Source organism: Oryzias latipes, chromosome 6 (assembly GCF_002234675.1).
Source record: "Oryzias latipes chromosome 6, ASM223467v1".
NCBI classification, from domain to species: Eukaryota; Metazoa; Chordata; class Actinopteri; order Beloniformes; family Adrianichthyidae; genus Oryzias; species Oryzias latipes.
The window spans coordinates 19,680,767-19,697,524 of NC_019864.2; the positions used below are offsets into that span (position 1 = coordinate 19,680,767).

At 39.6% G+C, this 16,758-nt stretch overlaps 1 protein-coding gene across 2 annotated transcripts; it reads left to right on the top strand.

Moving 5' to 3' along the window:
• Window positions 1-259: 259 nt before the first annotated feature.
• Window positions 260-16,402, top strand: sema3e (semaphorin 3E). Of its 2 annotated transcripts, none has more exons than XM_011476202.2 (17): window positions 260-1,183; window positions 7,900-8,060; window positions 8,254-8,313; window positions 8,665-8,784; window positions 10,111-10,204; window positions 10,384-10,500; window positions 10,756-10,898; window positions 10,988-11,102; window positions 11,328-11,397; window positions 11,475-11,619; window positions 11,914-12,139; window positions 12,993-13,084; window positions 13,463-13,504; window positions 13,717-13,883; window positions 14,064-14,131; window positions 14,391-14,524; window positions 15,014-16,402. In XM_011476202.2, exons 1-17 carry the CDS (start codon window positions 1,066-1,068, stop codon window positions 15,512-15,514), a joined length of 2,373 nt encoding a protein of 790 aa, XP_011474504.1. In that variant the 5' UTR covers window positions 260-1,065; the 3' UTR covers window positions 15,515-16,402. The 2 variants fall into 2 exon arrangements, with proteins under 2 accessions (XP_011474504.1, XP_011474503.1); XM_011476201.2 differs by having other exon boundaries at window positions 263-1,183; window positions 14,061-14,131.
• The last annotated feature ends 356 nt before the right edge of the window (window positions 16,403-16,758 follow it).

Below are 16,758 nucleotides of genomic sequence, written 5' to 3' on the forward strand. Positions count from 1 at the left end.
TGAGAATAGTGGAAGAGAAGCAGGGGGTGGTCCAAAGAGGGGCACGGAAGGTTTATTTTATTTTATTATGGGAGGGGAATGTCTTATAGAATCTGACTAAGAAACGCAGCTGCCCAAAAAAAGAGAGAGATCTGAAGGCAGTCTACAAAGAGAGGGCAGACAATTTTCAGCCCTATTTCAGAGAAACACACCCTCCACAATTCCTGCAAGAACCACAGACTTTGCCACACTTAACCCCCCTAGTTTTGGTGGATGGCCTCAGATCAGTAGCTGTGGGAGAAACCATTTTCACTTACTGACACAGGTTGGAACTGAGGTGTGGATCCTCCCTGATTGCTTGAGCATGAGCAGAGTTAGGAGCGAAAGCTTCACTTTCTTCTCCAGTGAAGAGAGACCACACGCTAGACACAAGATCTTCCTACTCCTCCCCTCTTCCTGGGCTCTTGTCCAGAGAATGACTGGCTCCAGAGGACCCAGGAACACAGACTGAGGACAGTGTACAGCAGCTCCAGCTCTTTTTTTGCCAGCCTGCTGGGACAGCCTTTGCAAATTAGCAGCTTCAACACCTTTTTGGAATTCAAGGCACATTTTTTTTAAATATGTTTTTTTTCTTCAGATGAGATACGGAGATTCCAAGCTTTATGTTTTGACAGTCAAACAAACAAACAGACGGACTGACATATGGACAGAAAGCAGTGAGCACTGCGGCGTGAATGCAGCAACTGGACTTCTCTTCTCCCTGGTTGCTAAGACCAAACAAGGATAATAGCCAAAGCATATCCTTTCCACCAAGGTAGTGGGTGGATGCAGCTTTCAGCAGACTGCTATAGGAGGAGAGCAGTGACTGAAAAGAGACTGCAGGGATACATTTAGCTGATCCATACTGAAGGGATCCTCATGAAATGGATTGTTACTTTAGTGTAAACTCATGCAGGAAATTCAAGCCCATCTACTCGTAAACATTATTTGAAGGGTCGTGCTGCGCAAAACCCTGTGCTGCTAATACTGAGTGGACTTGCTTTTTTTTTTTCTTTTTCTTTTACCAGATCAGTATAGAATTTAGAAATGATGGCAGGATACATAAGGACTCAGACTTTGCCCCTGATGCTGCTGTTTCCTATTTTGCTTGGCATGACGCACACAGCACACAGCATCTACCCAAGAATAAGACTCTCCCACAAAGGTAAGGAATCCCTAAAGTGCACTTTTTGTAGTTTACTTCAATAATGAGTGCATATGTGGAACAAGTTTAAGTCGTGTTGCACTGATTTTCAGAAAAATGCATTGACTTTTATTTGGCTTAAAATTAAATTTGACTTTTTTGACTGAGATTAGAGGTTGAGAGTGAAACAGGTGCAACAGAACATCATTCTTTCCAGGTCTCTTTTTTTTTTTAAATATTATAAGAACTTGGCAGTTTATATATTTTTTATTTTGGTGTTTAGAAATGTATGCTTTAGTTAGTAGAAGTAAGCTAACCATGCAGAATCCTGATCTCTAAAGTGCTTTTTATTTTTTTCTATTTGCTCACCCTCAGTTTCTGCATCATGAGCTTCGCTGCAGTTTGTTTTGGTCGCTCAGTCATGGTGGCTGAGAATCCACAATGTGTCTTTCTCTCATGCCATGGTGGCAGCAAGTTGGAAGTGTAACGCTTTTTTTTCATTTTCTTTTGGCATAGGAATGTGTCAGAAAGAGAGAGGTGTGTGCATGTGCCTGTTTACGTGTGTGTGGGGGAGTGAGCGATACGGGATGTGCATGCACTGGTATGTGGACTGATTGCTGTGTATCTTTCTGACAATAATGAGGGTTTTATCTCTTCAGATAATACTCTTGAGTAAACACTGTCTTTTTCACACAGTTTCTTTGATCTCAACAAAAACAGAATGTGGTGATTTAACATAAGCCTGTTAGTCATGGTTGGAAATAGGTGAGGAATTCAACTAGTTAGTAAATCAGACAAATGATCCATATATTAGGAGTTTTGTGTTGTTGTTTTTTTCTTTTTTTCTTTATTTTAAATTTATTAGTAATTGTTCTGTGAGGTATGCAAAACAATTGCACTGAGTTTGTTTTGGATTAAAAACAAAATGCAAAAAAGATACATAACATGGGAAATAAACCATAAATACCATTACACTTTTTGAAAAAATAAAAGGATGCAAAGTTTTAGCTGCAATAATTCAAAAATATTTATCAACAGAGAAAAGAAAGGAACATTGCTGATCTTCTTTGTCATCAATGGCACATAGGTATCAGGTGTGGTTGTGGCTCTCATATATCACCTACTTCATTAACTGCCTGAGGGTGGAGGTGCCAAGGTGATTGACAACCCACCGCTGTCTCTGTCTCCTCGCCTTGCTCCTCTGATACGTGTTCTGGCTAGCACAGGGTGCTGTGGAAAGGCTGCACTTGGATCCTATCATTATGGAATGATAAACATCTAAGTCCTAATTCATGCCTCATGGGCTCAACCATTGACTTTTGCACACACCCTTCAGCTCTCACAAAACTGTGCGCACACACAGAGTGAGAGACAGGGGGAATAGTTTCAGTTCTGAGTTTGCCCGGGGCTTTAATGCAATTCAGGAAGAGTGAAGACAGATTTGGCTGCAGCTATAAGACTCGGGGAGCATTACAATAACATCTAGTATGAAAGCAATGTGAAAAGAATACCTTTAGATCCTTGAGAGAAAATAGGTTATTAATAGTTTTGCTGAAATATTTTAAGCCAGATCATTTAAGACAGATCAATAGAAAGCTCAATAAAATCAAGCTCAGCTTTCTTCAGGCATATTAATACTTGTCTTGTCCAGAAATTACTGCATGGTTCTTTGATGCCGTCCATACCTCACGCATGATTTGAACTTTATAGCTTGTTATTCCTTGTTCATTTTTTCCCCTCATGTTCTGTCTTGACATTTTGGGGGGGGGGGAAGTGGTGATTATGTCAATAACTTTTACTCTCTGTGATCCCATTTCATTTGCTTATTTCTTCAGTTAACTTGGGGACCTTGTTCATATCACATGGAGTATTGAATTACAAACACTGACGTGCCGCCGTCTTCAGAAATAATTGACCCTAATCTTTGGCTGCACAACATCCAAAAGGCTTAAAACACATGTCAAAAGATGTTAATGCACCCCAACTGCTTGGACTTTCAGCCAACTGAACACCCTTAATCCTGTGATCATATAAGTCTAAAAGATCTTGCAGGGATATGACATAAATAAAAAAGACACATTGCCATTTGTACCATTTCTGATCAAGGCTGCATTTGATTGGAATTCACATCGCCTAAATGACTATATGCAGAATAGAATATGCTTTTATTTTGTAAAAGTAGACACTTTTTCTTCGAATAAAGCTGCAAAAGAGCATTTGAATGTCAGCAGACTGAAAAGCTGGTGGTCAGGCTCGATTTTGTTGAATGCTTGTGATGACCCAAAGACATTGGAAAGGCGTCCTTGTCGACTTAATATCAATATACAACTTGATACATTATTATTATCACACAGGTACTTCATACTCCTGAAGGGGAATGTCTTGTGCATTTAGTTCCTGCTGACTCATGTTTGTCATTCATGATCATGAAAACACATTTCTAGCGATGTTACAGCGACAAAAATGACTGCCTATTCCAAACTGCTTCAGTAAGGCTCTTAAATGAGACAAGAAAAACCTTTAGAAAACTTTATGCAAAAGCTACAGCACCAGTTAAATTGTTTTATACTTGTAAACATGTTGAAAAATAGCTAAAAGGCTTATGTTATAATAATTGAGCCAGCAACATATTCCCTCTGGTTTCTGCCATCCAAGGCCTTTTTTGACTCTTTTTTTCCCCACGTTAAGAAACAGAAATGTTTTCCTTTAGGGGGTCTATAAAGTAGCTCTATATTTTTCACTGAAGATAAGTGGTTTGGCCATCAAGCACCACATATTCACAACTTTAAATAAACACATTGCTTTTTTTTTTGAAACCGCTGTTGTATATATTGTTGTATATAGTGAGATATGGGTTTTCAAAATGAAGAAAATAAATAGTTCACACTAATTTATATGTAAAATGGAACAACAGTTTTTCTTTTAGAAATTTCTTTGCTCAAACATTTTGAAGTTCATTTTGATTTCAGTTGCAGCTTACCCTTTTTCTGCAGTTGGATTTTAGTGCACTCAATGGTAATCCAATGGGATTCGCAACAAAAACAGTATGTTTATTAATTTAATATACGTTAGTTAAGATCAAACTTATTTTTTGGTGGAAGTTTAGGCTGTGTTGACATGTTCCAGCAAAGTTTTCTTTGTCTGAAATTTAGAATTTCTATTAATCAAAAGGACCTTTTTCTGCAGAAAAACTTGTTTCTTTTCCATTCTAAAAAAATCTGAATTTAGATTGGCATGCGAGAGAAGAAGCGACCTATTGTTGCAGGAAAAAGTACAGGCTTCTTTCTTTGTGGCCACAGAAGGACTCAGGAGGAAGCTTTCATGTGATCCACAGAAAGAACCAGCAATATTGGCTTTTCCTTCATTTCATATTTTGTGTTGTGTTAGTTTTTGTCAGGGCTGCTCTTAAAATGAATGGTTTCAGAAAGTAGCGGCGCCACTGATGTGTTTGGTCTGAAAGGTCTAATAGAGAGAAGGTGCTCAGGTTCATAATGGTGTAAACACTGGGATTACGCAGGTGGTAATTACTAATGCTGGAAATGTGCCTTTGAACTGTAATTTTAGACTTTCCCCCCCAGACAACAAAAAGCTCTCTTTATGGATTTTAAAGCATTCAAACGATGAAGCCGGGGGAACTTCTTAAGCTAAGATGGGAAATGCCAGAAAAGGCCAAGTGCATAGCAGAAATGAAAGGAAGGTGGGGATTTTTTGTAACCTTCTATTCAAAGCTAATGCAGTAAGTGAGGATTCATATTAATTTTCTTGTGTCTGAATGCGACAAAGCCTGTATTTAACATTTACCACACATCGTCTTGGCCTTAGTGCAGTCATCCTGGAGCCCTTTAAGCAAACCAGAGAAAGTGTTCGTTTTTCTTCCTGTCGCTATCACTCACCCCTCCATCCTTCTCATTTTCTCTGTGTACATCACAGCGTCATTTTCTCCCCCCATTGTGTCATATGTGTGCTCTCCAGTTCATTAAGAAGATGTCCAGAGGGGAAGGCAGCTGGTGAGACTCTAATATCCTCTCTGACCTTTTTGCAGTTGAAGGAACCAGGGGAGATGAGTTAAATCTGTAACATGGGACATGCAGGGGGACACAGATTGTTGGGGTGATATTACTACAGGAGAAAAAAAAGCAATAGAGGATGCCAAGAGGGAAAAATCTCAAGAAACACAGTGGATATTGTTTACTGTCATTGTAGAAGGGGGAAAATAACAGCTTTCTTTCAGATTTCAGGACTTATCACCTATTTACGCAAAATCAAGTGTTGTATTTGTTTGTATTGGACTCATTTTACAAGATCACATCCCTGCTGAGAACAGATAATCCCTAGACCTCCAACCAAAAAGCATAGTCTCATTCAAACTACCAGGACACCAAACTAGATAAATCTTGAAACCAATCAATTCTTAATTTTCCTTTACTGACTTTGATAGATTTACATTTAAAAAGTAAGCATCTCCTAATAATAAAAAAACATTGCTGCAGATTGAATTTTGGTTTTAAGTGATTTTCATGATCTGCTGTCTTGCCCGGATTTATTTAACTGTCCTGAAATCTGACTGGAGAAGGCCTGACCTTCTCAAACAAGCACTCATTACACTCTATGATATAAGACAAGAGTGCTTTCATAGTCTGATGAAGAGAAAATCTCCACGTTTATTTGACTTTAATTTCCCCTAGAACCTCTCAGTGCCCATCAGAGAGATGATGAGTGTGTCTCTCCGGAGGGAGGCCTTTTTCTTTGTTTTTCCTTGAAGCCGTTACCGGCTGTCTTCCAGACACAGTCAGGCAACGGGTCTTCCTGGATATGCAGCTTCTATCTTCTCTCAATTCCACAGCTGATGGGTTAAGAGCCCCCGCCAGCTGCAGATCGTGACAGTCAGAGGACATAAACTAAAAGGAATGAGGATGTTAGGAAATCCCCCTTTGCCCTCTATTCAGTTTGATCAGAAGCTGACTCACGTAATGACATAGGAGCTGTCAGTGTTTCACACTCACCTGTTAGGTTGAAATAAATTACACTCTCTGTAATTATAATGATCAGAAGCTTTTTTAAATACTTTGCTTCTCCAGGTATTTTAATTCATTTCATTCCGGCTGAATCAAAAGTCCTTCAGGATTGTTTCTTTGTTCAAATGACTTTGGAATTAAGCTGCATTTCACATTGACATTATGAAGTGCTGTGAAGCCTACCTCCAAGCTGGAATACATTTATTTTGTACAATGTTACCCCCCCAACACAGATTACACATGAAATAGATTGTTTGTGTTCCCTCCTATTTGAGTCTGTCATCAAAATAAGTGGCAGGAAATCTGACTTCATCTGAAGAAAGCGCTGATTGTTCACTTGACAGCTTCGGCACAAGTTTGTGGTCAAGTGTGAGCGAGAGAAAGGCAGAAATAAGTGTGTGTGCGCGTGTGTGTGTATGTGTGAGAGTGAACTCAATAATTACAGGAAGCATGTCTGAGCCCTGGCAGAACATGAGTGCAACATCCCCTCTGTCTCTGCCACCCAACCACCCAGGATCTAATGCAAGTCAAACAAACAGTCACTCGTCTCCAACATAGAAATCTTATTAGCAACAAAATATACACAGTCTCCCACTCCTCTGTGGATACCTAATCCTATTTTAAACAAATAAAAGTCTCCACAGAGTGAAGTGTGGTTGCTACGGGTGATCTTCAGAAATAGGATAAACACTGTCTGCTTCTACTTTGGGGGATCACGTATCAGTAAAAATATACAGATGGCAGAAAAAAACAAATCGTGCAATCATCAAGTGTTTCCCCATCGTTTGGAGGCATGCTACGTCAGCAACGTTTAAGGCAATTTAAAGGAGAATTTCTTTCATTCTGAAAAAATGAGCACATTTGTTTGTCCTCACCTTTGAAGGAAATGTATGTAAAATTTCATGGACTGTTACCTTTGTGGATAAAGCTGTGCAGACCTCTCCAACTCAATCGAGATCCTGATTTTTCTTGTTTGAGTTCACACTGGTCAAGTGGTATTGAAAGGTTTTTCTGAGCTGTGCAAAGGCACACCCCCGAGGTGCAAGGTTTTCATTAAACCCTTCAAACACGACCTTTTAAGAAGCTTTCAGACATAGGAGATCAGCTTGTCAGATTATGTCAGTACCACAAAACCAGAAGTGATGGCATCAGCATGGCTTGTGTGCATCCAGGTTAATGTGCAGTTTTATTTTACACGTGTTTAAAAACATGCCTGTTTGGGTCAGCTCTTTAAAAGGGAGACACCAGATCTAAACTAATTGCTAGAAAAGGTCTTGTTGAGTTTCCTGCCTGATAAGTCTGTTTCCTCCCTGTTAGAAACACCACAGGATAAATCAAATATGACGCCTCCCCCAGAACCAGCCTCGCTGTGGTGTCTTTCAAAGCTGAGAAATTGGTTTTGTAATCATGCTTTTGGTCATTTTTTTTTTCAGTGCTGTTGAGGTTTTCAATGAGCCCAGTATGCGTCAACCACTAGTGATGATAAGAATTTGTGATTACACTGAGGCATCACGCAGATGGAAAGATTTGAGAAATGCCAGAGTCTGTCATTCTCTTGTGGTGGCTATAAATATGCAACACATGTTACAATATATGGCTCTTGAGCCTGTGGGATAGTTAAGTCTCATGCAAGAGGTTTCTTTGCCTGTTGTTTTGTTTGTAGATGTATTTTTTTGGTGTACATTTTTTAAGAAAACATTCTCTGTCTTCTTGTCTGTGCAGAGCTTTGGCAGATGAACAGGACCTGGGTATTTCAGGGACACACTGGACCTCTGCAGCCTCAGACTATGCAGCTGGACGAGAGCCACCAAAGGCTTTATGTTGGAGCCAAGAATGCATTGTTTTCCCTTAGCCTGGACAGGGTTAACTCTCACCACAGACAGGTGTGTCTGGCTTCCCTTCCTTTCTCTTTTAGCCTTTTGAACTCATGTACATGTGTGATTGTTTATGTTTTTGGTCTGATAAATGGCTACATTTTTTTAAATTTTAAAGCATTTTTCTGGCAATTTAAATATGAAGATATATAAAAAAAAGATGCTATTCTGTTATGAATACTGTTTTTTGTTTTCTTTGTAGGTCAGTTGGGCCAGTACGGAATCAGAGACGGAGGAGTGTTTAATGAAGGGAAGGGATAAGGTAAAAATAATCAAGTATAATAGAGTCAATATTTTCAGCCTGAACTCCAGCTGTATTTGCAGCTAAGTCGATGAAGTAAATTAGCCTGCCAGGCATACACAGAAGTTATTTATTGTATGGGCAGATAGAATTGTTAAATAGATTAATTCCGTCACTGTGTATGAATGGTTTTACTTATCTCACTGTGCTCGTTAGCCTTTGTTTAACCTCGAATATCAATGCCATTGATGATGCAATAAAGCCTGGCCTTTTTCCATTATCCCATTTTCAATGAGAGGCCTTAATTATCTCTTACAGCCTCCTGTCACGCACCCCGCTTAATTAACCAACTGCTTCCTCTTTTTCCAACAGCATGAATGTGCAAACTACATCAAAGTCCTGCAGAAGTACAACCAGACCCATCTGATGGCTTGCGGAACCGGAGCCTTCAACCCCATCTGTGCACTGGTCCAAGTGGGACATACAGGGCAGGTGAGAGTTTGGTTTAAAAGGCACAGAACAAAATGAAAAAGCTGAAAATTCTAAATCTGTCACAGATTTAGGAAAAATGTGTTAGCAATTACCCTCCATGTTTCTCTGTGAGTGAACTTTGCCCAAATTTTGAAACTTTAAAGTAAGATATCAATCTTGGATCCTATCTCTGTGGTGTGAAAGCAGAGTAACTTTAATTTATCAAGTTGCATGTGTTTAGATGTCCTACAGGAAAGGCGATTTGTGTGTGAAGTGTAGGGGGGCATTTGTGTTTGCAAGTTTTGTCTTGTCTTAAAAGAGGGAAGGAGGCAAAAAAGTTTTGAATTCCAAGATGAAATTGTAGCATCTCCCTGAGATCCTCTTAGTCTCTGCACATCTCTCTCATTGACAACCTATTTGTGGTTCTGTGCCAAGGCCGGAAGAACTACTCATTTCTTGTTTCTGGTCACATGAGTCTATTTCAAGCTGCAAGAATTTCACTTAAATATTTCCGGGGTTTGTTAAAACCTTACCAAGTTTTTCTTGTAGCTAATTTTCAGCCCACGCCCCTCAGTAAACCATCACTTCCACAAAAGTTTTCAGAAAAAAGAAACCATCCAATCTTATTGACTATGTGTTTATGGACCAATAACACCAAGTTTAATAACTGAAACTTTTTAGAAAGGTTGGTTTCATTAAAACCTGGGCTTGAGCCAAATATCGGCCACATAGTTCGAGCACAGAAAGCTTTTGTGGTTGCTCATCAATCAATAGTTGGCATGGTTTCTGTGAAATGCCAGAAGCATCAAGGTATCCCACAATGTATGATTTGCAGCTTTGCTGGGAGTTCTTTGTGGGGGGGGTGCATGTGTGTATTTTCAGCCATTCGCTCTGCAAGCCAGCAGCATTAAAAGCGTGGGTGTAGTGAATCCACAGCAGTGCAATACCAGAGTAAATGTGGTTTACACATCCAGACAAGAGTTTTTCATTTGGTCATCCATCAAGCCTTGTCTCATCTCGCTTCATTGCTTCTTCTCATTTATCATTTTCTGATTTTCTTTTCTTTTTTCAAATTAAATTGTGTCTCCTGAAGCAATTGATGGGACCTATAGTTATTTGTAGGTTTTTTATTTTGCTTAAATTTAGTCTTAAAATGACAGAACCTTCATCTTATTGTGCTACAATGTCCCTTGTGAAACTTGAACATTTTTTCATTAAAAAAAGCCTTAAAATAGCACAACAAACAAAAAAATAAACGAAGTTGGAAAAAAAATCTCTTTAACTCATTGAACTTTTCAGACTGACAAAGTTGAAACAAAAACCCTTTTTGTGCTGGGATTTTCTCAGGACAAGCTTTTCATGCTCGAAGAGGACAGCATAATGAGCGGCAGGGGGCGTAGTCCCTACGACCCGATGAGCTCCTGCACATCTACACTGTCTGGTAAGACCCAGCTGTGAGACAGCTGTGTATGTTTTTGTTTTGAGCTGAAGGATGATTTTAACGATTTGACCCTTCACTGGTTTTACAAAAGGTTCAACACTGCCTCCTTGTGGCCACTTTTCTTAAACAGTAAAAGGGGTTTGGCTTTGCCATCAAACAAATCTCCTTATATTCATCAGGAGGAGAGCTTTATATTGGCCTGTACACAGACTACTGGGAGAATGATGGAGCTTTGTGTCGACTCAACAACCATACATACACGCGCACTGAGAGGAACGACAGGGAACAGCTCAATGGTTGGTATTCAGGGAATATGAATATTCAAATTTGTTTAGTTTTAAATAGTCATTAAAAAACATATGTCTCATACTATCACAAAAGCCTTAACTGTGGTAATGATTTAGAGCCATAGGTTGTTTAAAGGATGTTTTTTTTTTCTTTACATTTAACTCTACAGGATACAATTTAAAGCTGTACTAATATGTTTTACATAAACTATATAGCTTGAATCTTTTTATTTATTCATTTATTTTATGAAACTATCCACACAGCCCCCAAGTTTGTGGGTTCAGCACTTATTCCCGACAACGATGACAGAGACGATGATAAAGTTTACTTCTTCTTCACTGAGCGAGAGGTGGATGCCGAGGGGGTGAACAGAGCCGTCTACACTCGCATCGGTCGAGTTTGTGCGGTAAGAATGCTGACGCTGAAAAGACTCGGTAGACGTCAGTCGGTCAGAGCTTCAGTTGATTGCCAATGTATCACGGTTTCATCCCCCAGAATGATCAAGGCGGACAGAGAATGCTGGTGAACAGATGGAGCTCCTTCCAGAAAACTCGCCTCATCTGCTCTGTGGCAGGACCCAATGGCATTGACACCCACTTTGATGAACTTGGTAAGCTTGAAAAGAATCCTCTCTCAGCTTTTGCTTGTTGGTAAAACGTTTCATGGTTAAACCTGCAAGGATTTGAAATTAAATTATTCTTTGAAATACAAGAGGAAGGTTGTGATTTTTTTATCCTAATAAAGTTTTACTTTGAATTATTAAAAAGCAAAAATGACTTCACTTGTAAAAATATATATATAATTATGTGACTCATGTTTTGAATTTTTCTTTCAGAGGACGTGTTTCTACTCAACAGTAAAGATGAAAAAAACCCTGAAATCTTTGGCCTCTTTAGCACAACAAGGTGAGCACACAGTGGCATCAGTGTTAGACGAAGATACTTTCCTCTTCACCAATCACCTATGACCCCTTTTCTTGTAGTGCTGTGTTTAAAGGTTATGCAGTGTGTGTCTATCACATGGATGACATCAGAGCAGCCTTTAATGGGCCATTTGCGTACCGGGAGAAACCTGAGCACCGCTGGACACCTTTTGAAGGCAGAGTCCCCTTCCCCCGGCCTGGCTCTGTAAGTCTTGTCATCTAATTAAATTATTTATTTAATTATTTTTTTACCACATTGCACAACATGATTCCTTCATAGTAATCTCAATTGCACAACAGATGGATACCTAGAGGAACTGTGCTGATAAAATGTGGCAGCTTTGCTGAATGTCAGCATTATAGTTGCAGGTCATGCAGGGACAGTGTGAGTCTGTCTAATGAATGTCAGCACTGTGGCCTGCTGACGTACGTAACATTGTTCTGTCTCTGTCCAATCTCCCTCACTTTCTGTGTTTTTGTCACCCCGTGGTCTCAACAGTGCGCCAGTAAAGTGAGCGGCGGTGGCTTCTCCAGCTCCAAGGAGTTTCCCGATGAGGTGTTACGCTTTGTGCGTTCTCATCCGGTCATGTACCGTCCGGTTCTCCCCCAGCATCACCGACCTGTCCTGCTGCAGACAGAGCCAGGCGGGAGGAAGCTGACCCAGATTGCAGTAGACAGAGTCCAGGCCCAGGATGGACACTACCATGTTCTGTACATCGGCACTGGTAAACACTTTTCAACAAAACAACTTGTTCCTTAGTCAAAACTAACTGGTTGTCTGCTGGCAAAAAATGGGGACACCTGTTCAGGGCGTGCAGGTGGCCCTCAACAAAAATGTAAGCTCATAGAAGCTCTTTTAGCTCATAGAGCAAAAATGGCAAACACTTCAACAACGTTATACGCAGGTTTGTCATCCAGGTTTGTTTTTTAATACCCCTGTCCTCCCAAACCATGCAAACTGCTTGAGGGGCCTGTTAGTGTCCATAAGCTTCTGCTCAATGGTCACCTGTTGCGTGCTACTTATATGTGCAGCCTTGCTGCTAGAAATGAGGAAATTAGACAATCATTTTTTTTTTTTTTTGTGGGCATCCTACAGGCAATTACATGTCACCTACACACCCCGTGCATGCAGCATTTGTGCACAGTCAGTAAAGAGCCAATGCTCAGCCAATACAAACAACTACAGTGGGGGTGTCAGGGCACCGTATGACAGCATCCCCAGCATGTCATATATGTGTGAAACTTACATTATCCTTACAAATACTTCATGATACACTAACCACACTCATGACATAGGTACAGTCCATTGTCATGATGTCCCTTAAGGTGGCCAAACTACTAGACACACCTGCGCTCCCTTTAAGATGCAGCCGCTCCTGCCTTGGACCCTCCACAGGCCTGGACAACCCAAAAACACACAGCACCCATAAGGGTCAGCCCCCGTATGGCCACATGTGACTAAGACATTAATCTTCTTATGCTAAAAACGACCACAGGATACCAAAATATATCAAAGCTGCAACAGTTTGCATGAATATTTTGAGGCAATAGTACCTTAAACACATTTTCTTCCACTAGATGACTCTGTGATCTTAAAAGTAATCACCATCTACAACAAAGACACCGACACAATGGAGGAGGTGCTGCTGGAAGAACTGCAAGTATTCAAGGTGATCTACCTTTAACTACAGTCTGGGATCAAAGAGATTTTTATGCACGGTAGTTCCAGAGGGCATGCAGTCTTATCTTTGGTGTAAAATTAAAAAATATATATTGTAAAAAAACATTAACATTATCTTTCCAGCTAACATTTAATAATATAAATTAATTTGTTCACGTCAAATGAGAATGCTTATTCTCTAAATAATTCTAAATCTTTAAAGAACATTTTTGTCCTTAAAGGTGGGTTTTTTAAGTTTTAATTTTAATTTTATTTCATTCTTAAGTATAATGGTTGTTTAATATACATTTAATAGTTGTTCTACTTTATATTTAAAAATGTACTTGTGTTACTATTTTTTCTGAATAACATTTATTTTTATTTTTAGGTACCAGCACCAATTGGAGAGATCATAATCTCCCCTAAAAGGGTAAGACAATAAGTCGGATAACGCTCATGGGTCTCAGTTGATCCCTGCACTTCCCCCGTTCAACCACAAGGTGACAATACTGATACAGTTTTGATGAGTGTTGACCTACTTTTACCAAAGTAGTCCATCTAGATGAGGGAAAAAAATGGTTGAGGGAAATCTGATGCTGAAGCTGCAATTGATACCAGTGTTTTGCATTTGTCAATCCACAGCAACAGCTGTATGTGGGGTCAAAAGTGGGCGTGGCCCAGGTTAGACTGCATCAGTGTGACCTCTACGGCTCGGAATGTGCTGACTGTTGTTTGGCCAGAGACCCATACTGTGCCTGGGATGGTCTCACCTGCTCCAGATACTACCCAGCTGGAGCTTACACAAAGAGGTAACGGATAATTGTGATGTATGATGAGTTGTGTTGCTCTCGCTTCAAGTCTGCAGTCATTATCAGAAAAAACAATTAAAATCCATAAAAAACCTGACCATACATTTTCTGCTTTCACATATAAGTTGTTTTTCCCCCATTTTTATTATCTCTCTATACTTCATTCTGTTTTTGCAGCAGACGATTTAGGCGGCAAGACGTTCGCCATGGCAACGCCGTGCAGCTGTGTAATGGGCTGCAAATTGATGGTTCGTATCTTAGTAGACTGTGAATCTGTATAAACGCTGACTTTAAGTACATATTAAATATGGTGTGAGAGGAATTTAAAACAACAAATATTTCGTTTCATTCTACTATATGTTGAAGCTGCTGTGTGGTCTCTGTGCTTGTGTTGTGGCAGAATAACTGCGTGCCGAACAATAACTGTGTAATGAAAGGTCAATGCGGTGCACTGCCGTTATTGTTGCCTCATTGTCTTGTGTAATGTCTGTGCGTGTTTGTGTGCAGACGAACAATGGCAGAGAGGTGAGAGGAAAATTGTGTACGGTGTGGAGAGCAACAGCACTTTACTGGAATGCGTTCCTCGATCACTGCAAGCCAAGGTTCACTGGTTTTTACAGCAAGCAGAAAGAAAGCATGAGGTATGCACCTTTGCATGATTCAACATCTGAAACACTAAAAAAATACAGCTTTCTGAAAAACTGAAGCGACGTCTTTGGATATTTTCGTACAGCTTTCTATTTACCGTCTCCCCCAAATGCCCGTTCCTTTAAAAAAAGGTTGTATTCTCTAATTTAGTAGATATGTACAGCAACACAGATCCATCTTTATTTGATTTGCAAGATTTTTTTTTAATAGAAATGCTAAACCTTCAGTTAAGTTTTGCATTTGTGGTGTTTTAATAATTTTCTTTAAAACTCAAATTAAAAAATGACTTGACAATAAGCAGAACCTGAGCTGTATTAGCCTTAACATTAATTTATTTCTTAAGGTTTCTCTCTTTAATTGTTTGATGTACATTGTTTCATGTCCTCTTGAGAGAAGACCTAATGTAGAAGTAGCTTGACAAAATTCCTGTCAAATCAAAAAAATGTTTTCTTCTTTCTTTCTTACTTTTCTTCCTAATTTAGATTCGAGGTGACGAACGGGTCATCGTGACTTCCCACGGGCTTCTGTTCTTACGCGTGAGAGGCTCTGATGCTGGTGTGTATGTGTGTCAGACAGTGGAACACGGATACGTGCACACATTATTACAGATCAGCCTGCACGTGCTCGGAGGGGAGAGGGTGGAGTCTGCGATCCGCACTGCTAATGATGGCGAGGGAAGCAAAACTGCAGCTGCATGCCACACTGTGCTGGGCTCCCCACCCGGCCCCAGTATTAGCCCCAAATCTTCACAGCCGCCCTCAGTCCCTGTTCCCAACTCCAGGTTATGGTACAAAGACTTCCTTCAGCTGATTGGTTATGGTGATGCAGAAAAAGTGGAGGAATACTGCGAGAGAGTGTGGTGCAATGATAAGAAACGCAAAAAACCCAAAAGGAAATACATTCCTGCTGTTGGTGAGAAAAGAGGCAAAAGGAAGGGAGAGGATAACTCCCACAGAGCTCCCAGGCACACATTGAACACCTGAAAAAGGACTTTTTGTAATACTTGTATGCAAACACAATCCAGTGGTTGGACTCTTTGTTAACAGCATGTAAAGGGTTTTTTATTTTGCTTTTGACAAAAGTAGTTACAGACAAACCACAGTAGCACACTGCTTGCACGTTGTTGCTACAACTATCTGTTTGTGTGGTTCCTGCTTATTTTTAAAAGATAACGTCTTGTCTAGTTGGTCTGGTATAAGCTTAATATTTAGTGCAAACCCACACCGAGCTTTTAACAGCTCTGTCAGAGCCGAGCGGTGGCTCTGATGGGGGCAGATGGACAACAGATTAAGAAATGTTGCTGCTGATCAGAGAGATGCATCAGCTCTTGTGGACAAACCCAGCTAAATGCTGCTGTCAATCAAAACGCACAGAGGCCACATCTCTACTTTCCTGCTAACAGATGGCAGAACTCTTCTTGTACAGTCAATGAAAGAAAAAAATGTTTACCTTCCTCTCTTTTTTCTTTTTTTGGTCGTACTGTAAGTTATTTTCCAAGATTTTTTACCGTATGAAGCTGTTACAGTGTTAAAAACTGGAGACTAAAATGTTTTTTGTACAGTAAAACGTGTTTTGATATTATTATTATTATTATTATAGCTGCAGGAATATCAGTTACAATGAGCACAGTAAATGGTTGCTGCAATGGCACTACCATTTAGAAAAGGTGTGTTTACTAACTATGCTCTCAAAGTGGATACTTACTATTTAAGAATGTGTAAAACCTGCTAGAGTGGAAAATGGTCTTATGCATCATATTTATCTTTATGGACAATAGTTACAATTACAATTGCTTCAAATGTATTGGCAGAGTTTTGTGTATTGCAATTTTTATTTAAAATAAATTTCCAAATGTTCACATCTGGTTATTGCAACTGTGTATTAAATATGTGCTTCTTCTTTGCAGTCTGTTATCTTCTGCTGATTTTCAATTACAATTTTCATCCTCTCAGTCCCTTTATGCAGTGATAAACAGTGTTGATTTAATTTATAATTATTTCTGCAAAACTAATATACGCCACCCCATTTTAAATAAATGCTGCAGTGACCATCCAAGCATGGCAGAAGCAAACTTTCAAATGTTCAATTATTCTAGATGACAAAAATGAATTAATGTCAAATATTGGGCTTGTCTCAAAAAGTCGTTAAATGGTTTGGAGTGAAAAAAGTTATAAAATCAAAATATACACATAAAAACTAATAATTACATTAAATATTTAGTTTTTTA